Source organism: Crocuta crocuta, unplaced genomic scaffold (genome assembly GCF_008692635.1).
Source record: "Crocuta crocuta isolate KB4526 unplaced genomic scaffold, BGI_CrCroc_1.0 scaffold167, whole genome shotgun sequence".
In the NCBI taxonomy this organism is placed as follows: Eukaryota; Metazoa; Chordata; class Mammalia; order Carnivora; family Hyaenidae; genus Crocuta; species Crocuta crocuta.
The window spans coordinates 4,057,595-4,084,015 of NW_027532406.1; the positions used below are offsets into that span (position 1 = coordinate 4,057,595).

The 26,421-nt window shown below is 56.7% G+C and overlaps 1 protein-coding gene across 1 annotated transcript; it reads left to right on the plus strand.

Moving 5' to 3' along the window:
- Positions 1-1,288: 1,288 nt before the first annotated feature.
- SPOCK2 (SPARC (osteonectin), cwcv and kazal like domains proteoglycan 2) lies at positions 1,289-25,013 on the plus strand. Its single transcript, XM_077778529.1, has 11 exons — positions 1,289-1,737; positions 16,524-16,532; positions 16,881-16,926; positions 17,184-17,298; positions 18,349-18,463; positions 20,235-20,349; positions 20,721-20,837; positions 21,314-21,532; positions 22,890-22,952; positions 24,281-24,418; positions 24,546-25,013. The coding sequence occupies exons 1-11, from the start codon at positions 1,549-1,551 to the stop codon at positions 24,689-24,691; spliced, it is 1,272 nt and encodes a 423-aa protein (XP_077634655.1). The 5' UTR covers positions 1,289-1,548; the 3' UTR covers positions 24,692-25,013.
- Positions 25,014-26,421: the final 1,408 nt, after the last annotated feature.

Sequence of the window (26,421 nt, forward strand, 5' to 3'; positions counted from 1 at the left end):
ACAACCCAGCTCATTTACTGGGAGATGAAGACATCAATGGCCAGGGCCTCACTGCAGCACCACCTCTAAATCCAATCACAAAGCAAAAAGAAAACATGGAAAAGGAGCTATTGTTTTCTGTTTTCCCAAAGGGACCCCAACCCAAGCCATTGATGCGGTCACAATTCCCAGGCAGACCAGATTCAGGGTGACTACCTACCTTATAACCTGGGGTTTTTCCTACCGTTTAAGATCATGTTTTTCATTGCCCTTTGGTTTTTCTTTTCCTTTCTTTCTTTCTTTCTTATTTTTTTTTAAGACCACAGCGGCCAAGTCTTTTTATAAAAACACAATCTAGGGCTTGGGTCTGAAAAGTTCCTTATGTTTTGTCCTGTCAGATTCTCTGTTCCCTCTTCAATTTATTTGTAATGTAAACCTCACCCCATTTCTGCTCCAATCCTGGGACTGCCCAGCCTCCAGCCTTCCCAACTGGTATGTCAACACATTTCCACAGGCAATGATAAGGGTCACAATATTAACAAAAACCTGAACGCCTCAAACAAAACCAGCTTCTCCCCCACCAACCCCCTTCCCCAGCGTCTTATTAAAATCAACTTGAAGTCAAAACCATGAACAAATGTGCCTTTTCCAGATTTGCAGCCTCAAGGCAGATGAAATGGTCAGACGTTTGCCTTTTAGGGTTGCCGTAGGAAGAGCTAACAAAAGGGGTGACGGCCCTTAAACAGCTGCTTGGGGAGGAGGACATCTGCCTCTTTTTACCAGCCATTCAGTGCTCAGGCCTTGCCTTGAAAAGACCATGTGGGGCTGGGGAGCAATAGTTCTGAGGCAGCCAGTTGTTATATGGCTTTTGTCTTAACGAAGTCACCCATTACTGTTAGAGCCATAACTCGCAGGAAGCCAGCTGTCAGGGCTGTGGCACAGGCCCCTCTGGGCTGCAGGCAAGGGGAGACAGAGTGTCTGTGGCCAAATTCCCTTTTAGACACCTGAGCCTGGCGGGCTTTGTAACTGGAGAGATTTGTGTCCTCCCCAGTCCCATATTCCCTGGGGAGTCCCCGGGGTCCTTTTCCTTGCTCTCCACCCTTGAAGAGGCGGCGGGGACATCTCAGGATTTGGATTCCTTGGATTGCAACTCCCTAAGTGCTAGGCTGGGCAGGGTTCTGCTTCGGCTGGCTGGCCCGCATTTGGCGCTCTCATCTAGCGCTTCCCTTTGAAATCTTCCCCCTCCTTTTTTTTTTTTTTTTTTAAACCAGGTATGATGATGTCAAACGTGATGCTGATGCTACAGTTACAGACACAGCCCCTGCTGGCGCAGCCTCTCTGATTTTTCTCTCTCTCTCTCCGCGTCCAGCTCTGGGCTTTTTCAGACAAGTGCATCTCCTAACCAGGTCACATTTCAGCCGCGACCCACTATCCGTCTGTCACCGGAGTCAGACCGCAGGAGGAGGGCGGAGGAAGACGACGGCGTTTGCTTCTCCGACCGCGGGGTGGGAGGAAGGACACTAAAATACTGCAGAAGTCAAGACCCTCCGAGGTCGGACCCTGACCGCGATGCGCGCCCCGGGCTGCGGGCGGCTGGTGCTGCCGCTGCTGCTCCTCGCCGCGGCCGCCCTGGCCGAAGGCGACGCCAAAGGGCTCAAGGAGGGCGAGACCCCCGGCAATTTCATGGAGGACGAGCAATGGCTGTCGTCCATCTCGCAGTACAGCGGCAAGATCAAGCACTGGAACCGCTTCCGAGACGTGAGTCTGCAGGGCCGCGAGGGCCGGGGGCGCGGGTCTGGGAAGCAAGGCTCGGAGCGGAGCCCCGGGCCCCGGGAGNCCCCGGGCCCGGGACCCCGAGCCCCACCACCACCCAGGGCGAGTCCCGGGCAAGGAGTTGCTCCGGGGTCGCTCGCTCCACATACGGTCTCCACCGCAGGCCGGGCGCAGAGAGGGGCGCGGGATGCAAGGGGGTGCAGGACTGGAGGGGTGGGAGCCCCGGCTGCGGCCGAACCCCCGACCAGATCCTCTCTTTTTTTGCGGTGGAAAAAAAAAGGAGGCCCCCAGGCCTGCCCCCAGCCGGGTGGATGCTGCAGACTGCACATACGGGGCACTGCAGAAGGTCTGGGTGCGGCCGGCGGGGGAGGGAGCATGNTTGAAGCTTTGAGTTGGGGTGTGTGTGTGTGAGGGGGGAGGGGGGGTCCTAGCAATCCTCATTAGGCGACATGGTGAAAGGCGTGTCCGTGACTGGGGGCGGGCGACGGCAGTGCAAATAGCCGAGGCCACCTTCGGGTGGCCAGGTCTGGGGTCCCCATGTAGGGTGGCGCGAGCTCACTGAGGCTGGTTTTCTAGGACCAACCTTTCGTGGGGGAGCCGGGCCCAGAGTGGGTGGCGGCTCCCATCCAGGGGGAAGACTCTGGAGCCCGGTGGGCTTGAAGAAGCAGAGGGGAGAGTCCAAGAGCTGGGTCTGGGGTCCCTTCTTGGACGCCTCCCCGAACCCTGGCTTAACCTTGGGCCGCACTTAGCCTGGTGGGGGTTGGGGAGGCGGCTGCGGACTCGCTGGCGTTGCTGCAGCACTTTGTTTACGGGCACCTGTAGATCGGAGGGGAAACCAGAGACTGCGTTCCCAGAAGGGGGAAGTTGGGGGGGGGGACAGAGGGCGTGGCCGGGACCCAGAGAAGGGGGGCCGGGGTGTGAGGTGGAGGTTGGGCCCGGATGCAGATACAGCAGAGGAGAACGCTGGTCCTGGCCACCTAGTGCTCTCAGATGCCAGTTCCCAGAAAGCCTCTAATATGATCCCCACTTCTTGCTTTTCATTTGCCACATTCCCTCATCAGATCTGGTACCACGCTGGCCGCACCGGCGACCTTTCCCATCTTCTCTTAAATTGTGCATGTCCAGAAGTTCCTTAGAAATGTGTTTAAAACACACACGCTTCATATGATCTCCAGCCAAATGATGGGAAGACGCAGAGATAGGAATCTTTTTTTGTAATGGTGAGAGAAGTGCCAGTTTCTCTTCAAAGTCTAGGGTAGGTTGTAATCCATCAAAAAGAATCGCCTGCAGCCAGGTGCTGGGACAGAGTGGCCTGGGGCCAGAGTAGGCAGTTTGCCCCTCCCACTGGCAATCCAGCCTAGGGAGGCAGGACCCTCAGCAAGGCCTTTTCTGAGGCCCCTGCAGGCCCAGCACAGATTAGCTGCCATCTCCTGCCGCTGCCTGGGAAGCAGCGAGGGGGCGGCAGCAGGCTGGTCCATCCCAAATCCATGTGTCACCGGTCCAGGCCTCCCTCTGACTCGCTGGCTGTTTGATCTTCCAAAGTGAGACTGGTGAAGGTCAGAGGGAAAAGAAATGCTTAATCAGAACAGTAAAGGTTTAAAAATAAAGATGCTTCCCCATCTCTCTTCCTCCACCTGCTTCCAACAGCCAGCTCTGTAGGTGAGGATAAATGACTGACTGCTTGGCCCCTTGACACAAGGCTGCCCACCTGTCTCCCTGTATTGGTGCCAATCACTTCCTCCTTCCTCCAATGCTTATCAGACGAAAGGCATCAGACTTGAAATTCTGCAGGATCTGACCCCATAGGATTCGTGGAAAGCTTTAGGGCAAGTATTAAATTGGGTAGCCTCAGGCTTTTATAGTGTCCTCTAAAACACCTCTTAAGGTAGTCTTGGCTTTGGGAAGACAGGAGCAGGGAGAGGAGGCGGAAGATAAGGAAAGCTGGGCAGGAGGGTCTGGCTCCAGATATCCACCAGCAGCTTCTGCAGAGGGCCAGGAAGCCGCTAGCTCAGAGCCACTGCACTGCACAACTCTAGACGTGCCACAGTATGAATGGCGCCCCTCAGAGTTGTGCAGTGCTCAGACCTTCCACAGGGACTGTGCCACCACTGTAGACCCATCTCATGCCTCCTCTCTTAGTAGAGGCCCCACTTCATGCACTAAAGCCCAAAGGCCCCCTAGTTGGGCAGAGTAGCATAGGGCTTTATCTACCTTGCATCAGGCTCGCTGGCTTGAAAATATGCCCCCTTGGATCCTCCAAGGGTCCAGGCATTGCCAGGTTGAACCAGAACCTAGTTCAGAACCACACAATGGCGCAGGGCCCCCAGTTTGCCTCAGGAGAAAGGAAGCAAGCGAGAGGAATGGAACGTTTTGGGGAATAGGATGGAGGACTCAGTACGGTGGGTGAGGGACATGTCTCATTAAATGCTGTTGACTGAATTGAGGGGAGAAGACTGAGGGAACCATGTGGAAGAGGTCAGGAGGACGACGAAGAGGAAGAGAGCGTGGGCAGTTGCTGCAACATAGAATTGGTCTGAGCTGGTTGGAGGGGAGTTCAGTTTTGCATTCTTTCTCTGAGCGCTAGGATTATAGGGAGGCAGGATTTACCAGCAGAGTAATCCTGGCCTCCAGTGGGTGCAGGGCTCTCGCATCCTGTGCTTGGGTAGATTTCCTCTAATGCCCGGAGCCGTGCTGCCAGGGAGGAGAGAACTTCGTGCCAGAGGAGAGGGGGAGGTTGGGATCTAGCTGTGCCCTACCCTAGGCAGGCCTGGGCTTTTCGGAGGCTTGCTCCCCAGTGCTATTATCTCCAGATTCCCTCCCTGCAGAACTGGGTGGGATTTGCCTGCAAGACTTCGGAATAGAGCATCCAAGGCCTCGTAGATAGAGACGGACAGGTGAGAGGAGGCAGGCCCATTACACAGCATTCTTCCCGGCGGCCTCCAAGAGCCTGGCTGGGCAGCACTGAGTGTTCTTTTTCTTCTTGGCTCTTCCCTACTTTTACTCCACTTCCATTAAACTTTAATGATATTTATGGACGTCTAGCACAGTGCTTGGCCCCCAGGAGGCCTGCAGTTCACGTACGTTGAATCACCGATTACGGTGAGTGCTTACATCTGCCAGTCCCTGCAGGAAACACTTGCTAGGCATTGCCTCTTGTGCCCCTCAACACCCCATGAGCTAGTAATCATTCCTTCATGATCCACCCATTCTATGGCTGAAGAAACGCAGGCACAGAGAAGTTAAGTAACATAACGTACCCAAGGGTCGAAGAGCTAGTAAGTGGTAGAGCTGGGACTTGAATCCAGGTCATCGGATTCAAATCTGCCTCTCAGGGAACTCTAGGTCTACCCCTTAGTGAAAAGTGGGAAGGAAGAGTCCACCCTAGTGTGTGCCCTGTGAGCTTTCCAGGTTGTCTGGGCTGGAGCAGCTTCTCCTAGGAAGCGGGGACCAAAGCCCTCAGTGTCTTCAGCAGCCTGCCACCAGCCTGCTCCCCGCTAGTGGCACAGTGACACCTGCAAGGCAGCTCTCTACCCAGGAGAGGCAGGAGTGCCGGATGCTGGGACAGCTCTGTCCTGGGGGTTGGAAGGCCCTGGTTCAGGTTCTGACGCTGCCACTGTCTGGCCACACGATGCCAGGGCAGTCACATCCCCTCTCTGAGCTTCGGCTCAGGCTGGGAGGCTAATACAAAGGTGTAAGCACAGAGGCATCTTGTCAGAGGGCTGCAGGGCACCCATTTTAGGCACTCCCCAGCCCCGCAGAAAACTGTCAGATGGGTCATCATTTCTGGGGCTGGCCCCACCGTGCCTCCGTCTCCATGAGAGAGACGTTGATGTACGTTCACTAACTCACTCAGTCACTGCAGATTTGAGTGCCTCCCCGGTGCCAGGGGCCTCACCTGATCCCAGGAGCTGGCCCAGGGGAGTCATGCCTGCTGGCGACTCATGATTCTCACAGTTTTCTGATCACCGAGTAAGCCAGTAACAAGTTTTAGCCACAAAGGGGCTCCCTTATCACCACCCCTCCCCTCTCCCCACTCCACACACCTAAACCAATGCAAGTGTGGGAATGAGCTGCACAGATGTTTGTGAATAGGTGTGGGTGTGTGAGAAGAACCCCAAACTGGGTCAGAATGGATTCCATAATTGGGATTTGGAGATGGGAGGGTGGGTTGGGTCATTCCCTGGCCTCCTTCTCCATTCTCATTTCGAATTCTCTCCCAGCTGGAGGGGCTGATGTCTCCCAGAGCCCTGTCAGCATGGTGAGGGACACTTGAGCACCGGGCGGGACTCTAAGCCTTGGGAAGAGAGGGAGAGAAGAGCACTCGTTGCCTGGAGAGGCTGCCGTATGGTCCTCTCTTCTTCCAGGCAGGCCGAAGTGGGTGGAAGATCAACACCACCCCTTCCCATTCTCCAGAAGGTCAGAAGTCTGCCTAGAGGAGAAAAGCGCTATCCTACCCCAAGGGTCCCAGGAGAACACTCAACCTGTCTTCCTCATGAGCAGACAGAACTAGCTGCATGCGTGACCTTGCCAGAGCTACTTCCCATTTCTGGCCTTTGATTTTCCCACTGGCTTAAGGGGCTGGCTAACAGAAGCATCTACAGAGCCCTTACCATTCTTTGACTCTGGGAAGATGGCACTAGAGCCGGTCGAAGGCCCCTACACCTGAAGGCGTGCCCCACCCACCCCCCTCCGCCCCTTCCACAAACAGAGCAGCAGTCTTTGGGTTTAGGGAAGGGATTTTCTTTTTGTTCCAGAGGAAGTATCTGTGATCGGAGCAGGGTAGAGTATCTATTAGCCAGAGACAGAGAAACCTGAGAAATGGGGCCTTAATGGTATCTGGGGGCAAATACCAGGAGGTAGTCCCACGCCCCTGTATATGTTTCCCTGCAGGGGTGACAGGGGTCTTCTTTGGACTGTAAACAGGGAAACTGTATGCCTAGACCTAGGCCCGGATATACCACTGTACCTCACCTTGGTGGGCAGACCTGGGCTCAGCTACGGGAGGTGGGATGATGTGGTTTTTGACATGGGCCAGCCTCTTAGCTCCTAAGGGCTCAGCAGTGTTCATTTGCAGGTATAGCCCCGCTCAGGGTTCCCACAGAATTTATTGGTCATAAATTCATTTGGCACATGTTGGTACTGCCTCGTGACGTCACCTACACTGTGGGCTTGTATCTCAAAAGTCCTCCCGCTGGCCTTGTTAATGTGTGTTTATCACGGTCCGCCCACGGTTAAGCTCAGTGCACCTTACCACCCTGCCCTCCGGGTGTGTGCGCACACAGTAGGTGCTCAATATAAATGTATGCACTGTGGAATGTGCCAGAAAGGATCTCAGCTAACTCGTCCTGTGAGCTCCCCCTCCTCACCATCCTCTCTGGGTAGCAGCGTTGTGGGTGCTGGGGCTCTGGGCTGAACCATGCTGCTTATCTGGAGAGATCTCTTCCTCTTTCTGGACCCTGGAAGGTTGAGGTAGTTGAACTAGAACCCTGGCACCCTGACTCTCCAATGATTCATTTGTATGAGAAGGGAGTGAATGACACCTTGAAGAAAGATTGTCCTTCAGCCCGCGTGTCTGTGGGCCTGGACCTGGCTGCAGCCAGCACCCCCACCCTTTCAGCCCCCTCCCCATCCTCAATATGCCTACAGAGAAGTCCATCTGCCTATCAGACCTGGGAGCACATAAGCATAAGACCTCGCAGGGGGAGCACAGGCTCCCCAAGGCAGGGCCTCCTGCCCCTCCAGCTCTCTTCCCGGACATCAGAAAACAGGTCAAGGCTTCCCTCAGCTGGAAGGATAAGCCAGGCCTGGCCAGGGTCTTACCCTGACCTGGAGGCCATCCTCTGGCTCTTCCTCTGATCCCTTGTTCCCTTGCATGGGTTGGAGGACATGTAGGAGTCTGAACTTCAGGCTCGTCCCCCTCTATTCTCAGAGCTCGCAGTTTGGAGGAGCTGGGGGAGCAGAGCCATGGAGCCTCAGCGGCACTAAGCACCACCCCCCACATTTTACAGATAGAGACACGGACCCAGAAAGGTGCAGCCACCTGAGAACCCTTCTCCCCTCTCAGGCCTCTCAGGCCGGTGTTCTGTCCTCACAGCATGACTGTGTTTCCTCAGAGATCCCTGAGGAGTAAATCCTGTCTCCACTCATGTTCCAGAAGGGAAATCGAGGTCTTGAGGCAGCTGAGAATAGAATTTCCGGCCCCCTCTCCCTTGCACCCCTCCCTTGTCCTCTCGCCCTTTATGGACCCCTGGGGCTGCTACCCTGAGCCAGAAACCCAAGGGCCGGGGGAGTGGCCGTGATGCCGGAGTAGAGGAGAGGTCAGGCCCGTGGAGTGCAGGCAGGGGCGCTTGCATACCTGCGGCCAGGTGGAGCCCTTGGCATGCTGGGAGTGATAAGCACATTTTTGCCCTGTAAGGAAATTCCTCCAAGGGAAGAAGTGGGGAAGCCGAGAGTCTCACAGATGCCTGTCTCCTTCTGTTTGCTCAGGCCAAATTCATAGCCTCTGCCACTCCCTCTGAGAGAGGAACAAATATTTAATGACTGCTCCTGTTTTCACATCCTCCACAGGGCAGACTGCCCCCTCCAGATGCCTCCTGCCTGGGCGTGTGACGCAGGAGTCGGTACGCAGCTGAGAAGAGGGCTAGGTGGCCTGCACTGGGGCCCTCCTCACTCCTTTCTGGGTCCCTCACTCAGTGCTCCTCTGGCTGTTTGTAAGGGGGATGGTAAGAGGAGGCTCCGGCCACAGGTGTCCCTGCCACCCCCCGGGCCTTCTCCAGGGGACTGGACTCCATCGGAGGCTCCCTTGCCTGAAGAATGAGGCAAAAATAGTGTTGGGCACAGGGCCTTTCGGAGGTTGAGAGAGGCCTGGCCCACTTACATTTTTAGAGGTTCGTGATCTATTAAAAAATGAAGAAGTCCCATAATAAGGTTACAGAAGTTGTGCCGTATTTAAAGTCTCATGATGGACATCTTTCTGTCCCGTTCATGTGCCTCTATGCCTCTGCCTCGTCTGGTGACACTATTCAAAGTCTATATTTGAGGCCCCCTGTGACTGTGAGACCCAAAATGCCTCTGCACCCCCACCCCACCCCCACCCCACGCTCCCACCGGAACCCAGGCTTTAGCGGTCCTGTGTCATGGCTTTTGAGAGCACACTGCTCCACAGTTTATAAAGTCCTCTGAGACGTTGCAGCTCAGGGCAGAAGGCGAGGGAGCCTTCCCATTTTACGGACAAGGAAGTGGGCTGCAGCCGCGAGTATTGCAGGCGGCAGTCTTGCTGGCAGTCAGAGGCAAGGCCAGGCAGGAGCCCAGTGCCCTGAGTCCACGTTGGAGCCTCAGTCTCCCCATCACACTGTGATGCAAAGATGCAGGTGGAGATTTGCCCAGGTGCTTTTGAGCCCAATAAATCAGGGCCTTGGGGGCCGCTCTTCCTTTGCTTCCACGGCTGGGTCCCATCTTCCTCACCAGATGGAGAAGCTGGGAGAGATTGGGTTAATTCAAGCTGTGAAGTGAGCGGGTGATTTGGGTGCTAATTAAAATGACAGGAAGTAAACAGCACTTGGAAACACCCAGCATGCGCCCCCTAAGCCCGGCTAGGCCTGCGCACATACCACCCGCTCTCCCCCAGCTTGGCACAGCGGGCCCTGTCTCCATGGCAACCGAGCTGAGCCACAGAGATCAAAGCAGGAGATGGGTTCGCTCCAAACCAGAGAACCAGGGGCTTATGAAGGGGTTTCTGGGAAGTGCCTGGCAAAGGCTGGGTCCAGGTGTCTTTCCCCACCACCGCTAGCCCCTCCTTGGGCTGCAGGACTCCCCGCCAAGGGGCTGAAGCAGAGCTGGTGTGGTGGGAGAAGCCACCCAGGAGCTGGGATGGGGCCTCTGGGCCCAGCCCCTGGCCTGGGACTTTCCTCATCGGCTAAAGTTCATGGGTCTATGGAACAGTACAGAGTCCTGGTTAGGGGCACAAATTCCAGAATCCCAGTTCTGGGGGGTGCCAGTACCCTGCTGTGCGATTGATAGGGGATCCTGCCTGAGTCACTTAACCTCTCTAAGCCTCAATTTTATCATCTGAGAAACAGGGATAATAATAGTAATTTTCTCTTAGGGTTGTTGTAAAGAGTACCTGAGCCAATGAGTATAAGGTGCTTAGCACAACGCCAGCCATGTGGTAATTGCTGAAAAGATATGAGTTGTTATTAGCAGTATTTTTACTATGTGCTAGGGCTGAGCATAGACAGGTGGCTTTTATAAGGGGTCTGCCCTCAAGGAGCTGGCCATCTGAATAGGGGCAGAAGCAAGGGCATCGCTCGGTGTAACTGGAACAGTAATAAGTTACCAGCTGCAGGAGGCCCAAAGCAAAAGCAGATATGGGGCTGGATGAGGGAAGATGATGCCCGGGTCGGGTTTTGAAAGAAGAACAGAAGTTCTGGGGCTGGACGCAAACACACATCCCACAGGAGGAAGAAGGCCGTGCCAAGGTCTGGCCAGGCTGAAACATGGGCTGGAAGAACACAGGGCTGGCGTAGCCAGGAGCAGATCCAGAGAAGACTTTCTTCTGTAGGTGACAGGGAACCAGTGAGGATTTTTAAGTACCATATTTATTGTAGTGTTTTCCCTTCATTAGAAAGTAAAACATGTCCACTGGGGCAGCCAGCTGGCGCCTGGTGGAGCACGTGACTGTTGATTTCCGGGTTTGTGAGTTCAAGCTCCATGTTGGGCAGAGAGCTTACTTAAAAAATTAAAAACATTTTTTAATTTAAAAAAAAGTGGGCACTTGGGTGACAAAGTTGGTTAAGCACTCCATCTCCTTTTTTAATTAATTTTTTTAATTTTTAAAAAATTTTTATTAATTTTTTTAATTTTTAAAATTTTATTTTTGAGAGAAAGTACAAACAGGAGGGGGCAGAGAGAGACAGAGAAAGGGAGACATAGAATCCGAAGCAGGATCCATACTCTGAGCTGTCAGCACAGAGCCCGACATGGGGCTTGAACCCACAAACCGTGAGATCATGACCTGACCCGAAGTCGGATGCTTATTCAACTGAGCCACCCAGGTGCCCCAAGCATTCTCTCTTGATCTCAGCTTAGGTCTTGATCTCAGGGTCATGAGTTTAAGCCCCNGAGGGGAGCTCTGTCTTTTCACTTACAGGGCCCCTCATAGGACCTCTCCTTGCCCCTTTTCTGCTCCTCTGCCTGGAGTCCTCGGTCTCGTCTTCTGCTATAACAGCTTTTATTAGTTGTGCGCTTTCTGGACACTGGGCACCGCACAGACACCATTTTTAACCTCTGAGTGGTCCCAGGAGATAGGTGCTGGGCTCCTAAAGGTCAAGGTGCTTGCCCACGGTGTGCCGGGAAGGGGAATATGGGGACTGTGTGACACTTGGGCCCTCTCTCTTCCTTAGCCCCCTCTCTGGCTGGCTGCTCCCACTCTCCCGGGAGTGAAGGCTGCTCAGACATGGGCGGGGGGCAGGGGGCAGGAACGGGCAGAGTGAAGGGTACAGAGAGACAGAGACNCAATGAGTGCGAAGCCTACTTAAAAAAAAAAGTGTTTTTAAGTGAAAAAAAAAAAAGTAAAATATGTTCACTTTGTAGAAATTCTTGGAAACTTGGAAAAAAGCAGAAAGATGCCAAAATGCTCTGTATTCCTATCCCCCAGGGGAAACAACGTTAACATTTTGGTAGAATTCTTTTTACCTACTAACCTTGAAGATTTTTTTTTTTCCAAATGAGCTTGAAGTATGTTCAGTGAGGAGTTTTAAGGAGGGAGAGCTGTGGTCAGAATTTGTCTGGAAGGATCCCTGGCACTGCGGCCGTGTGGAGGACAAAGGGCGGGAGACCCACCAGGGACGCTGGGGTTGGCAAGGTGGGACCGGGCGCGGTGGGGAGGCTGCAGACAGCGGGTGGGGTGGGCGGGATGTGCAGATGAGAAGCATGGCCTTTGTCTTGCTCCTGTAAGCTTGGCGAGGCTGCTGTGCCTCGCGCGCCACCGGAGAAGGTCGGGAGCGGGTTCCCAAGAGTCAGCCTGTGCCTGGTGCACCGAGCATCTGCTTTGTGTGAGGCACCATCGGAGGGAGGGCGTAGCTGCTCTTTTTCCTCCCCGAGGCCCCACGTTAGAGGTGACACAGCCAGAGGAGATGAGGACAGTGTTAGACTCAGGGTGCAGAGCTGGAGGGACCCTCCCTTTGCGAGCGGCTCGGCACCAGTGCGGGCCCCAACAGAGCCAGCCCACCCACACGGTCGGTTTAAAAACGGGCAGTTTAAAATGCCTGGCAGGTGGTTCTAACATGTGGCACAGAGGAGGGCCCTTCACCCCGAGGATGCACGGTGAGCCAAGCTTAGAGCAGCCTCTGGGTGCAAAGGCCTCCCCACCTCTTCTGCACTCCCTTCTCAGTGCAAGGCCGTTCCTCTCAGTGAGAGAGGCCTCACCCACACTCGTGGGGTTGTCCAAAGAGTCCTGGGTCGGCTCTTCCTCTGTCTTCTGACCCTTGGCTGGCAGCTCTGCCTCCCTGGCCTCAGTTTCTTCCTTTTTTATGGAGTTGATCCTATTGGTACTGCTGGCTTCCCAGGATTGTGAGGGTAGAAGGAAGACAGTCACATGGATCTGTTTGGAGAGGACTTAATTTGAAAGCACCATGAAACCCAAGCCGGGGTGCCCTTGTACATTCCGAAAGTTCGTCCACAGGCCTGCTCTGTGCTGAGCGCCGCTGGGCGCAGGGTGGTCGCAGCTGCTGAAATCCACCAGGTTAAACAGATGTGCTCTTCCTTTGCCTGGAAATGTTGGACCTCAGCCCAGACCCCACCTTCCCTCTGGCCTGGCCCTCGCTCCAGAGCACTGGACACGGGCTCTTCGGAATCCTTGTTTCTCAGGGGAGGACATGATAGATCAGCAAAGTCAGGACAGAAGCAGAACCCCGTTTCCTGAGACGACCCTAGTGCCTTTAGGAGGCCATTTGTCACAACTGCTAATAAGCCCACTTGAGTGCCATAAATAGACACCATTGCACTGAAAGGCATTATTCACACTTATCAACAAACACCTCATTTTCAGCTTATAGATTGTATCAGCTCACAGCCAACCTCGGGGGCCCCTAAGTGTATCCCTGGGCTCTGCCCCTGTGCCGCCCACAGGACCCCGTCCCCCATCCCCGAGGGAGGCCTTGGGGCGATTCTCCTCACACCCCACTGGTCTCTGCTGTCCCTGGGGGTCGAGGAGGGGGAAGCTCTGTCTTTTCACTTACAGGGCCCCTCATAGGACCTCTCCCTGCCCCTTTTCTGCTCCTCTGCCCGGAGTCCTCAGTCTCGTCTTCTGCTTTATTAGTTGTGCGCTTTCTGGACACTGGGCACCGCACAGACACCATTTTTAACCTCTGAGTGGTCCCAGGAGATAGGTGCTGGGCTCCTAAAGGTCAAGGTGCTTGCCCACGGTGTGCCGGGAAGGGGAATACGGGGACTGTGTGACACTTGGGCCCTCTCTCTTCCTTAGCCCCCTCTCTGGCTGGCTGCTCCCACTCTCCCGGGAGAGAAGGCTGCTCAGACATGGGCGGGGGGCAGGAACGGGCAGAGTGAAGGGTACAGAGAGAGAGAGAGACAGAGACAGAGGGGATGGACAAAGATGCACAGAAACACATGAAGGCAAGACAGACAGCACAGAGCTAGTGCCGCCACCTTCCTGGGGAGGTCTGCTTGTCTCTCTGCCCTCCCCATCCCCCCTGCCAGCCCTGCCTCGCCTTCTCTGTCTGCATGGAAGAGGCAGGAGGGCCAAGCCTGAGGGAGGGCCAAGTGTGAAAGCTGGGGGCTGCTCACAGAAGTGGGCTCTGTTAACCTCGTTTCTGGGTAAAAACCATCTGGCATTGGGTGAGCCGCCTCAAAGTATCCTTGTTTGCTGGGCATGCCCAGCATGCACTGTTACCTACCTGCGTGTGCATCTGTACACACTCACACAGATGGGATATGCACACCAGCACGTACACATGCTATACAATGTGCCCGTGAGTGTGCACGCGTGTGCAGAAGCACATACACAGGTATGCCTACCTGGGTGCAATGCCACCCTCCTGCTTGGCCNGGCCTGGCCCTCGCTCCAGAGCACTGGACACGGGCTCTTCGGAATCCTTGTTTCTCAGGGGAGGACATGATAGATCAGCAAAGTCAGGACAGAAGCAGAACCCCGTTTCCTGAGACGACCCTAGTGCCTTTAGGAGGCCATTTGTCACAACTGCTAATAAGCCCACTTGAGTGCCATAAATAGACACCATTGCACTGAAAGGCATTATTCACACTTATCAACAAACACCTCATTTTCAGCTTATAGATTGTATCAGCTCACAGCCAACCTCGGGGGCCCCTAAGTGTATCCCTGGGCTCTGCCCCTGTGCCGCCCACAGGACCCCGTCCCCCATCCCCGAGGGAGGCCTTGGGGCGATTCTCCTCACACCCCACTGGTCTCTGCTGTCCCTGGGGGTCGAGGAGGGGGAAGCTCTGTCTTTTCACTTACAGGGCCCCTCATAGGACCTCTCCCTGCCCCTTTTCTGCTCCTCTGCCCGGAGTCCTCAGTCTCGTCTTCTGCTTTATTAGTTGTGCGCTTTCTGGACACTGGGCACCGCACAGACACCATTTTTAACCTCTGAGTGGTCCCAGGAGATAGGTGCTGGGCTCCTAAAGGTCAAGGTGCTTGCCCACGGTGTGCCGGGAAGGGGAATATGGGGACTGTGTGACACTTGGGCCCTCTCTCTTCCTTAGCCCCCTCTCTGGCTGGCTGCTCCCACTCTCCCGGGAGTGAAGGCTGCTCAGACATGGGCGGGGGGCAGGGGGCAGGAACGGGCAGAGTGAAGGGTACAGAGAGACAGAGACAGAGACAGAGACAGAGACAGAGGGAATGGACAAAGATGCACAGAAACACATGAAGACAAGACACACAGCACAGAGCTAGTGCCGCCACCTTCCTGGGGAGGTCTGCTTGTCTCTCTGCCCTCCCCATCCCCCCTGCCAGCCCTGCCTCGCCTTCTCTGTCTGCATGGAAGAGGCAGGAGGGCCAAGCCTGAGGGAGGGCCAAGTGTGAAAGCTGGGGGCTGCTCACAGAAGTGGGCTCTGTTAACCTCGTTTCTGGGTAAAAACCATCTGGCATTGGGTGAGCCGCCTCAAAGTATCCTTGTTTGCTGGGCATGCCCAGCATGCACTGTTACCTACCTGCGTGTGCATCTGTACACACGCACACAGATGGGATATGCACACCAGCACGTACACATGCTATACAATGTGCCCGTGAGTGTGCACGCGTGTGCAGAAGCACATACACAGGTATGCCTACCTGGGTGCAATGCCACCCTCCTGCTTGGCCTCAGCCCCTTCCTGGCCTTTGCCCAGGAGGCCGTGTGGGTGAGGGCCCTCGGCCCTGCCTGGTCCCCTGATGCTTGTCAGCTTCCAGGGGCCATGTCAGTGGCCCCAGAGCCCTGGGGCTTTCAAAGCACTTGTAGGTGCTTGCTGCCGCCCCCATGAAGCTGCCCTCTGGTGCAGGAGCCCCGTGCCCTCTCCTCCAGGCCTGCCAGGGGTCTGGACCCTGTGTACCCCCACCCCGCAGTGTGGCCTCTGACTTCCATCCCTGCACAGCTCTGATCCTTGGGTGGGTCAGACTCAGGATGAAGGGTGCGGCTGCACGTGCTTCTCATGCCCCCCCACCCCCCGGCTCCAGAGCCCCACCCAGACAGAGGAGGCCAGCACCGGCTCCTGGGCCCTGTGAGGCTCAGTTCCAAGAGACCGTCTCCCTGCCTGCCTGACGGAGCCTCCCCCAGGAGCCCCTTGGGAGCTGCTTGCTGGCTTCAGCAGCTGCCTCTGTCCCGTAGGGGCTGGTGGGGAAACCGGAAGGAGTCAGGGATTCTGTGCCAGTGAGCGTGGGCTGGGTGGGAGCTGTTCTGCCTTGGCCACAGTAGGGCCCATGGGCCCGGGGAGGCCCTTGTGGCTGGAGCAGGGTGGGCGGCTCTGTCCATGTGCCTTCGGTCTGGGAGACTGTGTGCTGTGGCCAAAAGAGAGGTCTGTGCTGGGTGCAGGAGACCTGGGTTCTAAGAATGGGACGCGGGGTGGGTCATGTCCTGTCTCTGGGCTGTCCGGCCTCTCCTGCAAATAGAGGGGGCTCGGCCAGACGACCTCAGAGGAATTTTTCAGGATCCTGGAATCTGATAATTAGCAGCCAGACCGTGGCAACTGAAGAAAACATGGCTATCAGGAGGGACCACGGCCCCCCTTTCTCTCAGCGCACCATCTAAACCCTATGGGAAAGTCAGAACTTGAGTGAAGACAGTCCCCGTGCAGTGGAAGAGAGGCCCTCCCTCTTGCCCCACTCACATGGTGGCTGGTGGCAGGGGAGGGGACTGCCAAGGGAAGGACCCTGGCAGAGGGAGAGAGTGGCATTTCTGGGACACTTAGGGGACAGGCTTGAGAATCACTGTTCCTGGGCACTATGGGTCCCTTAGACATCTGTCCTGATGGTCAAAGCCATGGGCTTCACCTCTAGTGCTCGTGAAGCCAGCCCTGGTGGGCCCAGGCCTTAAGCTCCCAGGAGTGAAGACATAAGAACACTGTCCTCCGATTGAAGGCCATAGGGCTTAGAGAAGGGTGTAGTAATCAAAGACCATTGCCCAGCACCCATGGTCACATGATGAGGCCTGGGGACCCTGGGACCACATGGTCTGAGGGTGGGCATCACACTAAAATCTCCATCTCTCCTTCTCTCCTGCTCCATTTCCCGTGATCTGCTGCTGCTGCTTCCTGATCCCCAGGAGGTAGAGGTAAGTACCCCTGGGGGGGGGGGCGGGAGAGGGGGGCACCGTGTGTGGTCTCTCTGCAGCCCCTCCTCCCACCCTCCTCTCCTCTCCTCTCCCTGAAGCACCCAGCATGGGATGGAGGAGTAAAGAATATATGGGAGAGATCAGAAGGGATTCTGGAAATGGGTTTGGGGGATAGAGTTCTGGGAGAGGCAGCTGGCAGGGCCTGGGTCTTGGCAGCCATGGGGGTGACAGCAATTAGCATGGGGCACAGTGTCCCAGCCCTCTTCCCTCTGGGCCCTGGAGTTGAGCCTCGCCTCTAGGATGTAAATCTTACCCTTCCCTCTCCCTTACCCCTCTGTCCTTCCTTAGGATGACTACATCAAGAGCTGGGAGGACAATCAGCAAGGAGATGAAGGTAACATGCCCCTCCCAGGTGAGGGAATATGACTGATACCCCTGGAGGTTTGAGACCAGAAGGCACATCCCGATCATGACCTTGGGGGTTCTGTGGCAGCCAGGCCCTGATGGGAGTGGGGCTTCTGAGCTGAGGGGCTCTGGTTATCAGGGCTACTGGAAAGAGGAGCTTCCCAGCTCAGAAGTGGGTCTGGGGGCTCCTGGGCTCTCCTGAATTGATTTCTAGGTGACCTGCATTCTGGCCCTGTCTCCCTGTAGCCCTAGACACCACCAAGGACCCCTGCCAGAAGGTCAAGTGCAGCCGTCACAAGGTGTGCATCGCCCAGGGCTACCAGCGGGCCATGTGCATCAGCCGCAAGAAGCTGGAGCATAGGTGAGGGGCTTGGGGAGGTGGGGGATCTGGAGGCATTGCTTAAATAGCAAGGGCCTGCCCGATTGTCCCCCCTGTGGTTGTTATCTATTGCTGCAAAACAAACTTCCCCAAAACTTAGGGCTTAAGACAACAAGTGGTTTCTGAGGGTCAAGAATCTAGAAGTGGTTCTGTTAGGTGGCTCTGGCTCAGGGTCTGTCATGAGGTTACAATCAAGATGCTGGCTGGGGCTGCATCATCTGAAGGCTGGGTTGGGGCTGGAGGACCCACCTCCAAGCTCACTCATGTGGCTGTTGATTCTAGTCACATAGACCTCTCCATAAGGATGCTTGAGTGGCCTCACAGCATGGCAGCTGGCTTCCCCTAAGCGAGGCATCTAAAGGAGAGAGAGAGCAGGGAGGAAGCCACGGTGTCACTTATGATCTAGTCTCAGGAATCATACATTGTTATTTCTCTTTATCAGGAGCAAGTCTCTAGGGGAAGTGAATTAGACTCCATTAGCTTCTGAGGCTTGCAGAGGAGGGGAAGGTATTGTTAGTTCTGTCCCAAGGACAAGACATGCCAGGATCCAAGTCCCCTTGAAAAGGTCCCACGTCCCTCCCCTTTCTCCAGGAATCCCGGTTTCTAGGTGAACTCTTCCATTTTGTCAATGTTGGTGAATAACTCAAAGACAAAAACCCTTCATGGCCAAACAAAGCAAGTCTATGGGCCAGATGTGGCCTGAAAGCCATCAGTTTGCAACCTCTGATCATGCAAGGGCCGACTCCTTTTCAAATCTCGCAGTCAGCCCTGGAGTTGCTGCCTGAAGGTCCTCCTGGACTCAGTGACCACAGGAGAGGGGAAGCCGGGGGTCTGTCCCCTGCCCGGTTAGCTCCACCCTTACGAGCTGGAGGAGGGTCCAACTTGGAGGTGACGGAGAGGGTGGGCCGGGGCAGGGAGGAGGCCGCATGTGCTACAGACTGCCAGGGCCAACTTCTTGTTGGAACTGGTCTCTCGAAACTTCCCTATGCATGTCCCTCTCTCATTCTTGCTTCCACTCCTGTCTTCCTGTAGGATCAAGCAGCCTGCCCTGAAGCTCGCTGGAAACAAAGACACCATCTGCAAGCCCTGTCACATGACCCCACTCGCCTCCGTCTGCGGCTCTGATGGCCACACGTACAGCTCAGTGGTGAGGAGCCCAGGTCCCAGGTGTGGGGGCAAGGGGGGGTGGGGTTACACCTGAAGCCACAGGGAGCAGAGAGGACGACTCAACCAGGGCCTCCTGTGGGGCTCCCGGTACTGAAACAGAGCCGGAAGTGCTGGGTCAGTACATTCAGCATGGCCGACCACAGAAGGCTCACCTGCGCCCTGGGCTGGGGCTGCCTGAGAGTCCCAGCCAGACCCTACCCCTGGCCTTAGGCTGATGCAGGTGGGCAGTGGGGCTTGGAGGACGTAGGTGGTCAAGTAACTGCAAGTCAGAATAAGTGAGGTGAGATCCACAAGAAAGTACCCAGGGCTCTGGAACAAAGGAGATGTGTCATCCAGTTGTCGGGGGTGATGGGTGGATCTTCCCAAAGGCAGATTCCCACCTGGTGGGTAAACACCCACCTGGTGTTTGCCAACGAGCACCAGGCATTCTGGGGCAGGAGGAAACCATGTGGGAGGGAGTGGGGATAGAGGGGGAATGACTCCCTACCTTATATGATTTTTATGTGGGTTAAATGAGACCTTTGTGAAAGCATCTTATAAACTTTAAAGGACCATAGAAATGCAGGTGCTAGTTGTGAATGCCTCTGCTAGGGGCCAGTTGCTTGGTTTTTGGAGGGCACTGTCAGCCAGGGTTGGTTTCTTGGGCTTAGGAACCCTTTTGGGGTGAGATGCAGATTTAAGAGTCACGCGCTGTGGTTGATGATTGAAGCTGGGGAGGGGTGAGGTCACCGGGAGAAGAGGAGGAAGGGAGCGAGAATAAGCCAGAAGCTGAGGGTGGAAGGTGCACTGAGGCGGCAGCGGGAGGGACACAAAGGATCCCAGTGAGCTGACAGACGGGGTGGAGGATAAGGGTGTGGTTGCTCGGCCCAAGGGCAGAGCAGGATTTGGGCAGGAAGCTGTGGTCTGAGGGTCATGGTGATATCTAGTAGGGAGGGAGAGGTCATCAGGAGATCTGGCTTCCATCCCAGCCCCATGGCCTTGGGCCCAACACTGGGCCTCTCTGAGCTTCCATACTCTGCTGAGCACGAGAAACAGAATTCCTCCCTCACGGAGCTGGGAGATGACATAAAACACTGCGACTGCTTCTTATTAGCCGTCATCTCATGGGGATAAACCAGAAACGACCAGGGAAAACACTTTAAGGGCAGGGAGTGGAGGGACCCTCTCCGAGGCTGGCTTCAGCAAACAGCTGTGGCAGAGGGTTTTAGTAAAGGCCGGGGGAATGAGCAGATGTTGGGAGAGAGCCGGCAGCTGTTGTCTAGAGCTTAGCAAGTCCCCACCCCCACCCCAGCCACCCTCGCCTGGGAGGTAACTGTGCAAAGACCATTGAGGGAGGGGCCAGCACTAAGGGACTGTGGTGGAAGGAAGATAGGCCAGAAGGCAAGGAGGTGGGGGGGCAACAGGCAGCTAAATAGGGGAGGTGGGTGAATGGGGCTGGGGGGTATAGGGAGACTGGTGTCCTGGGAAAGATGAATGTGCAGAGAGGTTAAGCTAGTGCAGACCAGGGTTCATGAGCGCCTTTGACTCCCTGGGAGGCCCCTTCCAGGGCCTTCTGCCCCCTCACACTGTGGACCTGTGGCTCCCCAGAGGGACAAGCAGGGCTAGCCCTCCAGGCTGTTCCTGGGTCCCGTCCCTCCCGTCAAAGATGCAGAAGGCAGCTGTGTCTGCCTGGTAGGCTGGAAGGGCCCCCAGCTACAAGGACCCATGGGTGGGCCCTGCCATCACGCAACCTGGCCTTTCTTCCCGTGCAGTGTAAGCTGGAGCAGCAGGCCTGCCTGAGCAGCAAGCAGCTGACCGTGAGATGCGAGGGCCCCTGCCCCTGCCCCACAGAGCAGACCTCCCCGTCCACCACCGATGGCAAGCCAGGTAATGTGGAGCGCTGGGTCACAGCCAGACCCGGCCTGGGGTGGGGGGCCTCACTGCCAGCATCTCCCGTGATGCCCCCTTCGGGGCTCTGGGGTGGTAAGAGCAGGAAGGGAGAAAGTGGCAAAAACAGGGACGGGCCTGAGGGAGCTGGGGGGCTGGGGGGCGGGGGGTTCAGGTGTCGGGAGCAGGTGCTGTGTGTTCTCAGTGCTAGGGGCTGAGTGGAGAGGAAGACGGGAGATGGGTTCTCACTCCCCTTCCCTCCTGACCACTGCCCGGCCTCTGGCCTGATGGGCAGCATCCCAGAGTGAGATCGTGCTGTGCCCCGCCCCACCTTCACCTTGCCCCTTTTCTCCCCCTCCCACCGACGACAGAGACCTGCACAGGTCAAGACCTGGCTGACCTGGGGGACCGGCTACGGGACTGGTTCCAGCTCCTTCATGAGAACGCCAAGCAAAATGGCTCGGCCAGCAGCGGGACCAGCCTGGCCGGTAGTACCGAAGCTGCTTGCTGCACCTGGGGGGAGGGAGGGCAGTGGGAGGCAGGTGTGCCCTCAGCCAGCCTGCCTCGTGCTACCTCCTGCGAGACCCTGAGCCTCAAAAAGGGCCTAAACCCCAGAACAAGGGGAGGTGGGCTTCAGCTAGGCAGGAGGGGTTCAGGTTAGCGAACGTGAAGAACTTCTTGAAGAGTGTGGAAGGACCTTAAACCCTGAAATGGGTAGCCGTGGCAAGGTGAGAAGTTCTCTTCCCTCAGGGGCTCTCCAAACAGGGTTTTGAATACCGTGGGTGCAGTCCTGTGTGGAGGCAGAGGGACCGACCTTCGGCCGTTCTTGAGTTTCTCACTCCCACGGTTACGTTCTGAGCTGCCCTGACCCTGACCCTGAATAGATGGAGAAGTGGAGGGATGGGCGCACAGATGCATGGAGCGGCTTACCTTGCACGTGACCTAACTGTGGCCTTCTCCCCAGGGCTGGACAAGAGCCTGGGGGCCAGCTGCAAGGACTCCATTGGCTGGATGTTCTCCAAGCTGGACACCAGTGCAGACCTCTTCCTGGACCAGACGGAGCTGGCCGCCATCAACCTGGACAAGTACGAGGTCTGCATCCGCCCCTTCTTCAATTCCTGCGACACCTACAAGGACGGCCGTGTCTCCACCGCTGAGTGGTGCTTCTGCTTCTGGAGGGAGAGTGAGTGCGGCCCCTTGCTGGCCCCGGCCCCCCGTCCCCCTTCAGCTCCCCTGCCTCCTGCCCTCTCAGGCGCCACATCTGTCAGAGCCCGGGGAAACTAGAGCGTTAACTCCATTCCTTGTCAATCTCAGTGATCCAGATTTTGTGAGTCCTGAAACTTAATGCACTTTGGGAAAGTAAAAATTACAAGTGTAGAATTTCTAAGCATCCCTCCCCCTGGGGTGGGGGGGGCTTGGAAGGAACCAGTGGGCCCTAAAGCTGAAGAAGACATATTGGCTTCTCAGTGGTTCCACTTCTGGGCGTGTCTCACATTATTTGCCCCCAGTCTGTGATTATGTAGGTGGCCATCAGCCTTAGACATAGGACATCATTTGCTAGCTTTATGTATCCTGAACCAGAGCTGGACATGTGCTTAGAGGTCACCGAGGCCAAGTGGCAATCATCACCAGTGGGGAAACTGAGGTTCCGAGGGGTGGGCTGACCTGCAGGCCCCCGGAGGTAGGGTAGGCCCTGGGGCTCTGCCTCTGGTCGTGTGGTGGGAGTGCAGGACTCAGGGCCCGGAGGCCGAGCCTTCCGCTAGGGCTCCACCATAGGCTGGTTTGGGACCCTGGGCAAGTCCTGAATCGTTCCGAGTTCGGTTTCTTCATCAGTCCTGGGAGACTGTTGTGAGAGTGAACGGAGAAAATCTGGGTGCAGAGCACCGTGTAAATCACAAATCCACGTGCCAGAGTGAGGTGCCTCCATCACTGTTAGGGGCCCTCCTGCCCGGTCTTCCTGCCGTCTGCCTTGCACCAGCACGGTCTCCTTCCAGGCCTTGGAAGCTCACTCTGTCGGTTCTCTATAGCAGCCTCCTTGGGTAGGAGCCAGGCCTCTAGCTGGGAAGGGCTAGGGACTCTCAAGGTCACAGGCAAGTTAGATTTGGCTGCAGTTATTCTCAGGCTTCTGTCTGACCTTCCCTCTGCTCTTAGGTTTCCCCTTGGGCCTCTCCCCCTGGGGAATCTGTGCATTCCACTCCTCTTCTGAATTCTGCACCCTCATCCCACGAGTTCCCAGCATCCTCAGAGAGCCCCCACGGGGCACCGTGGCCCATGCCACAGCCATGGAATGGCCTCCCCTCATTGGAACCATGTTTTGTTTTGTTTTTTAAATATATACCGAAGAGCCCCTTTGTCGGGTTTTCAGGACCTTAGAAGGATCGGTGCCTTCCACTACCACCATGGGGCTTCCCCAAATCAAAGCCTGGGTGTTTTCATCTTGCGGAGCCTCCTGCCTGGGCTTCTAAGCCTTGGGGGCCTCTCTGTGAGTCCCATGAGCACCGTGGGATGGCCCCCAGCAGAGGCTGCTTTTCTCCCCACAGAGCCTCCCTGCCTGGAGGAGCTCGAGCGCATCCAGATCCGGGAAGCGTCCAAGAAGAAGCCAGGTGAAGGGGTTGAGCTGAGCTCAGGGAGGGAGGCGGGGGATGGCTGCCCCAGGGACCCCTTGAGGCCCAGAGACACCAGTTCCTGGGCATCAGGGAAGACATTGAGCCCAGAAGAGGCCCTGGCCTAGGAAGGCCGGAAAGGGAACTCCCTTCCTGTTCTTACCTGACCAGCCCCCCAATAAGTGTGTTTTAAGCACTGATTTTGTGCCCATACATTCTGGGGCTGCAGGATGGGATTCAGAAGGTTCAGTTCATTTCAGCAGGGGGATGGGCAAAACTTTGGTAGCAGGTGTTCATGTAGGCAGCAAATACTTAGGTGCCAGTCCAGAGAAACAGCAGTGGACCCAGCCCAGGTCAGAACTGATGGGCAAGACAGGCTTGGTCCCTGGCCTCCCAAAGCACACGGGCTACTTGGGAAAACAACACACAGTTGACACACAGAAAGAGAGAACTACCAGACCGTGGCATGTGTGTGTATGGAGAGCACAGTGGGTAGAAGTGAGCCTGGGCAGAGGCTCTGTGGGGAGCTGGTCTTCAAAGGCAGACCTGAGGGCTGAGAATGAGCCAGCCCTGGGTGGGGAAAAGCTCAGGGATCTTGGGAAACAGTAAGAAAGGGGTCCCCATGGCTAGATCATGGTGGCTGAGGGGACAGAGGGCCGAGGGGCAGATCCCTCAGGTCCCCTTAGTTAAGTGGGCCCATGGCCTCAGTGCACATGGGACCAAGTGCCGGAACCACCCCCACAAAGCCTTGTTGACCAAGAACCCAGTGGCCTTTGGGGACAGGTATCAGTGCTACTTCCGCCAGGAAGCCACACTCTTCCCTCCTGGCAGCACCCCTCTCTGGTCTGTGTCCCCCGAGCATGCTCAATGGGCCTCAGGGCATCCATCCTGTGGTGCCTGGAATTGGCATTTCTACGTGAGTCTCACCCACATCCCCAAAGAGGCAGAGCCTCGGTCTGGGTCGGTGCTCTCAGGAGAAGTCTGTCGAGTGGACAGAGAAGCCTCACTTCCAGGGCCGGAGGGAAAATGGGTGGGCCCTGAGGCTGAGAGGAGAAGCCTGGGAATTGCCGCAGAGTTCAGCCAGGCTGGGGGCGCCACTGTAGGATCTGGGGTGTTGAGCACGATGACATCAGGGAGGCGGATTTTCTCGGCCCCCATGAGTCGAGCTGGAAGTCTGGCCTTGTCGGCTGGCTGGTACCTGGGGGTGGCTGGGCTCTGCTGGGGTCCGGCCCCTTGCTGCTCATGCCCAAGGCTCCAGGGCCGCCTCTCCAAAGAGCTCGCGCCCCCAGAGCATCTGCTCTGACCCCGCTGGGCCCTGTCACACTCAGGAGTCTTCATCCCGAGCTGTGACGAGGACGGCTACTATGAGAAGATGCAGTGTGACCAGAGCAGCGGTGAATGCTGGTGCGCAGACCAGCTGGGCCAGGAGCTGCCGGGCACGCGCAGCCACGGCAGCCCCGCCTGCGGTAAGGGCCTGGCAGCCTGGGGCCCTCGGACCTGCCCCTGGGAGGGCTTGGGGGGGGGGGGCTGTCAGCAGGGAGGAGGGGCAGCCAGCCGGGTCCTGACCTGCCCCCCGGCTCGTTCGCTTCGTAGACGAGATCCTGAGCTTCTCGGGGGACTTTGGGAGTGGCGTCGGCTGGGAGGACGAGGAGGAGAAGGAGACGGAGGAAGCCGGCGAGGAGGCTGAGGAGGAGGAGGGCGAGGCGGGCGAGGCGGACGACGGAGGCTACATCTGGTAGATGGCCCTCGGGGAGCCGTGGCAGGCCAGGGTGCCGACGGCCGGGGGAGACGGGCCAGCAGAGACCTGGACAGAAGCAGGCAGCTTACGAATGGATCCGGAAAATACATTTGGAAGGACCCTGGCTCCAACAGGGAGGACTGGGTGTGTGTGTGTGCATGGCACGTATGGCCAGGCCGTGTGAATGTGTGTGTGCGTGTGTGTGTGCGTGTGGCATGCGCTGACAAACGTGTCCTTGGTCCACACCACTCCAAAGACCTCCTCGTAGTTGTTTTCTTTCCATTTATTGGTGGTTTTAAAATACACACATTCACACACATGTACCACAAGGTCAAGCTGATGAAATGAGATGCTCCCTGCCGCATCCCAAAGCCCCATTCAGGCTGCCCTGACACCCTTGGGTGGCCCTGTGTGGGATCCCTTGTCCCAGTGGCTAATCTTGGTTCAGCCAGCCCTGACCTTGCCTGCCCTCTCCCTGCCCGTGTTTTGGGTGTCCCCTTTGCAGAGGGAAGGGAGGGTGGGGAGCTGTCTGCTGTCTGAAGTCCTCCTAAAACAGGGCCGGTTTGGCTGTGACACCCACCACCCTCAGATGACATGGGCTGGCACACCTACTGCGGTGAGCCCTTTCTCTTCACATGGTTCCCAGTACTGAGGCATCTCTGCTCTCCTAATCCAAGCCAGAGTTACCGGGGGTGGCTGGGGCTGAGAGGCAGGGGGAGGGGAAGGCCTGGCCAAGCTGCTGGGGGTGAGGGGAGCAGAGTGAGGAGGAAGGAGAAGGGGCCCAGTGAGAGTCTGCCTTTGCAGATCTGGCAGGAGCTCTTAGAAGTGGAGGCAGGGTAGCCCTGAGAGCCAAACCCCGGAACAGCCGGGCCACTTCCTGTGGGTCTCAGGTGGGGGCCTGTTCTGGGCTGTTCCCCTGGAGGCAGTGGGCAGTGGCTATGCAGGTGGGCTCTGCCTGGCCTTGTGGGGGTTGTCGCCCTGCCCTTGGGCCCCTGGTCTGCTGCGGGAGCCTTCGGGTCAGGCAGCAGGTGAAGAGGTTGTGTCTTGGGGGGGTGGTATGTGTGTGCACCCACCTCCCCTCTGGCCTGTTAATGAGTGCTCCTCTCCAATTAAGGCCAATGGAAAGGTTGTCCCTGAGGCCTGGAGAAGGAGAAGCAGGGAAAACTCCACTTGCCATGACCTTTCTCCATCTCTCCTTAAGTCAGAGGCACAGGGCCCATTTCCATCCCCTCTCCTCCCAGCACCAGGGGTTACCCTCCGACCTCTCTCAGAGGGCCCCCTGAGGCTGCTCTAGCGGAGGGGCTTCTCCAAGCTCTGAAGTGGTCAGAGGTTGTGAAGTCAGAGGGGATAGGACTGGGGCAACCGGAATCCAAAGTCACGCCTCCCTGTTCCCCCAAACCTCCTTGCCGGGTGGGAGCCAGGACAGACAAATCCACGCCCCATGCATGGCGTGGCAAAACCATCTTTTGTTTCATTTTCCTGATCTGCCCCGTTCTCCCTGTTGAAGCAAATTCCTTAACATCTTTGTTGAAGAATTTCCAACCTGGACCTGGGCCTCTCATGCCCTTCTGTGTGGCGTGAGCACAGTGTGTGTGTGTGTGTGCGCGCGTGCGTGTGTGTGTGTGTGTGTGTATGTGTGAATGCGTGCGAGAGTCTAAGGGCCGTCCCTGGGGGCCTGGGAGGGGAGGAGGGGTGCCTGTGTGCTGGGGGGAGCAGCAGGGGTGGCATCCC

Coding starts and splice junctions, on each gene's coding strand:
- SPOCK2 (XM_077778529.1), top strand. CDS start 1,549: ATGCGCGCCCCGGGCTGCGGGCGGCTGGTGCTGCCGCTGCTGCTCCTC. Junction 17,299..18,348: donor CGCAAGAAGCTGGAGCATAG/GTGAGGGGCTTG, acceptor GTCTTCCTGTAG/GATCAAGCAGCCTGCCCTGA. Junction 22,953..24,280: donor AGCGTCCAAGAAGAAGCCAG/GTGAAGGGGTTG, acceptor TGTCACACTCAG/GAGTCTTCATCCCGAGCTGT.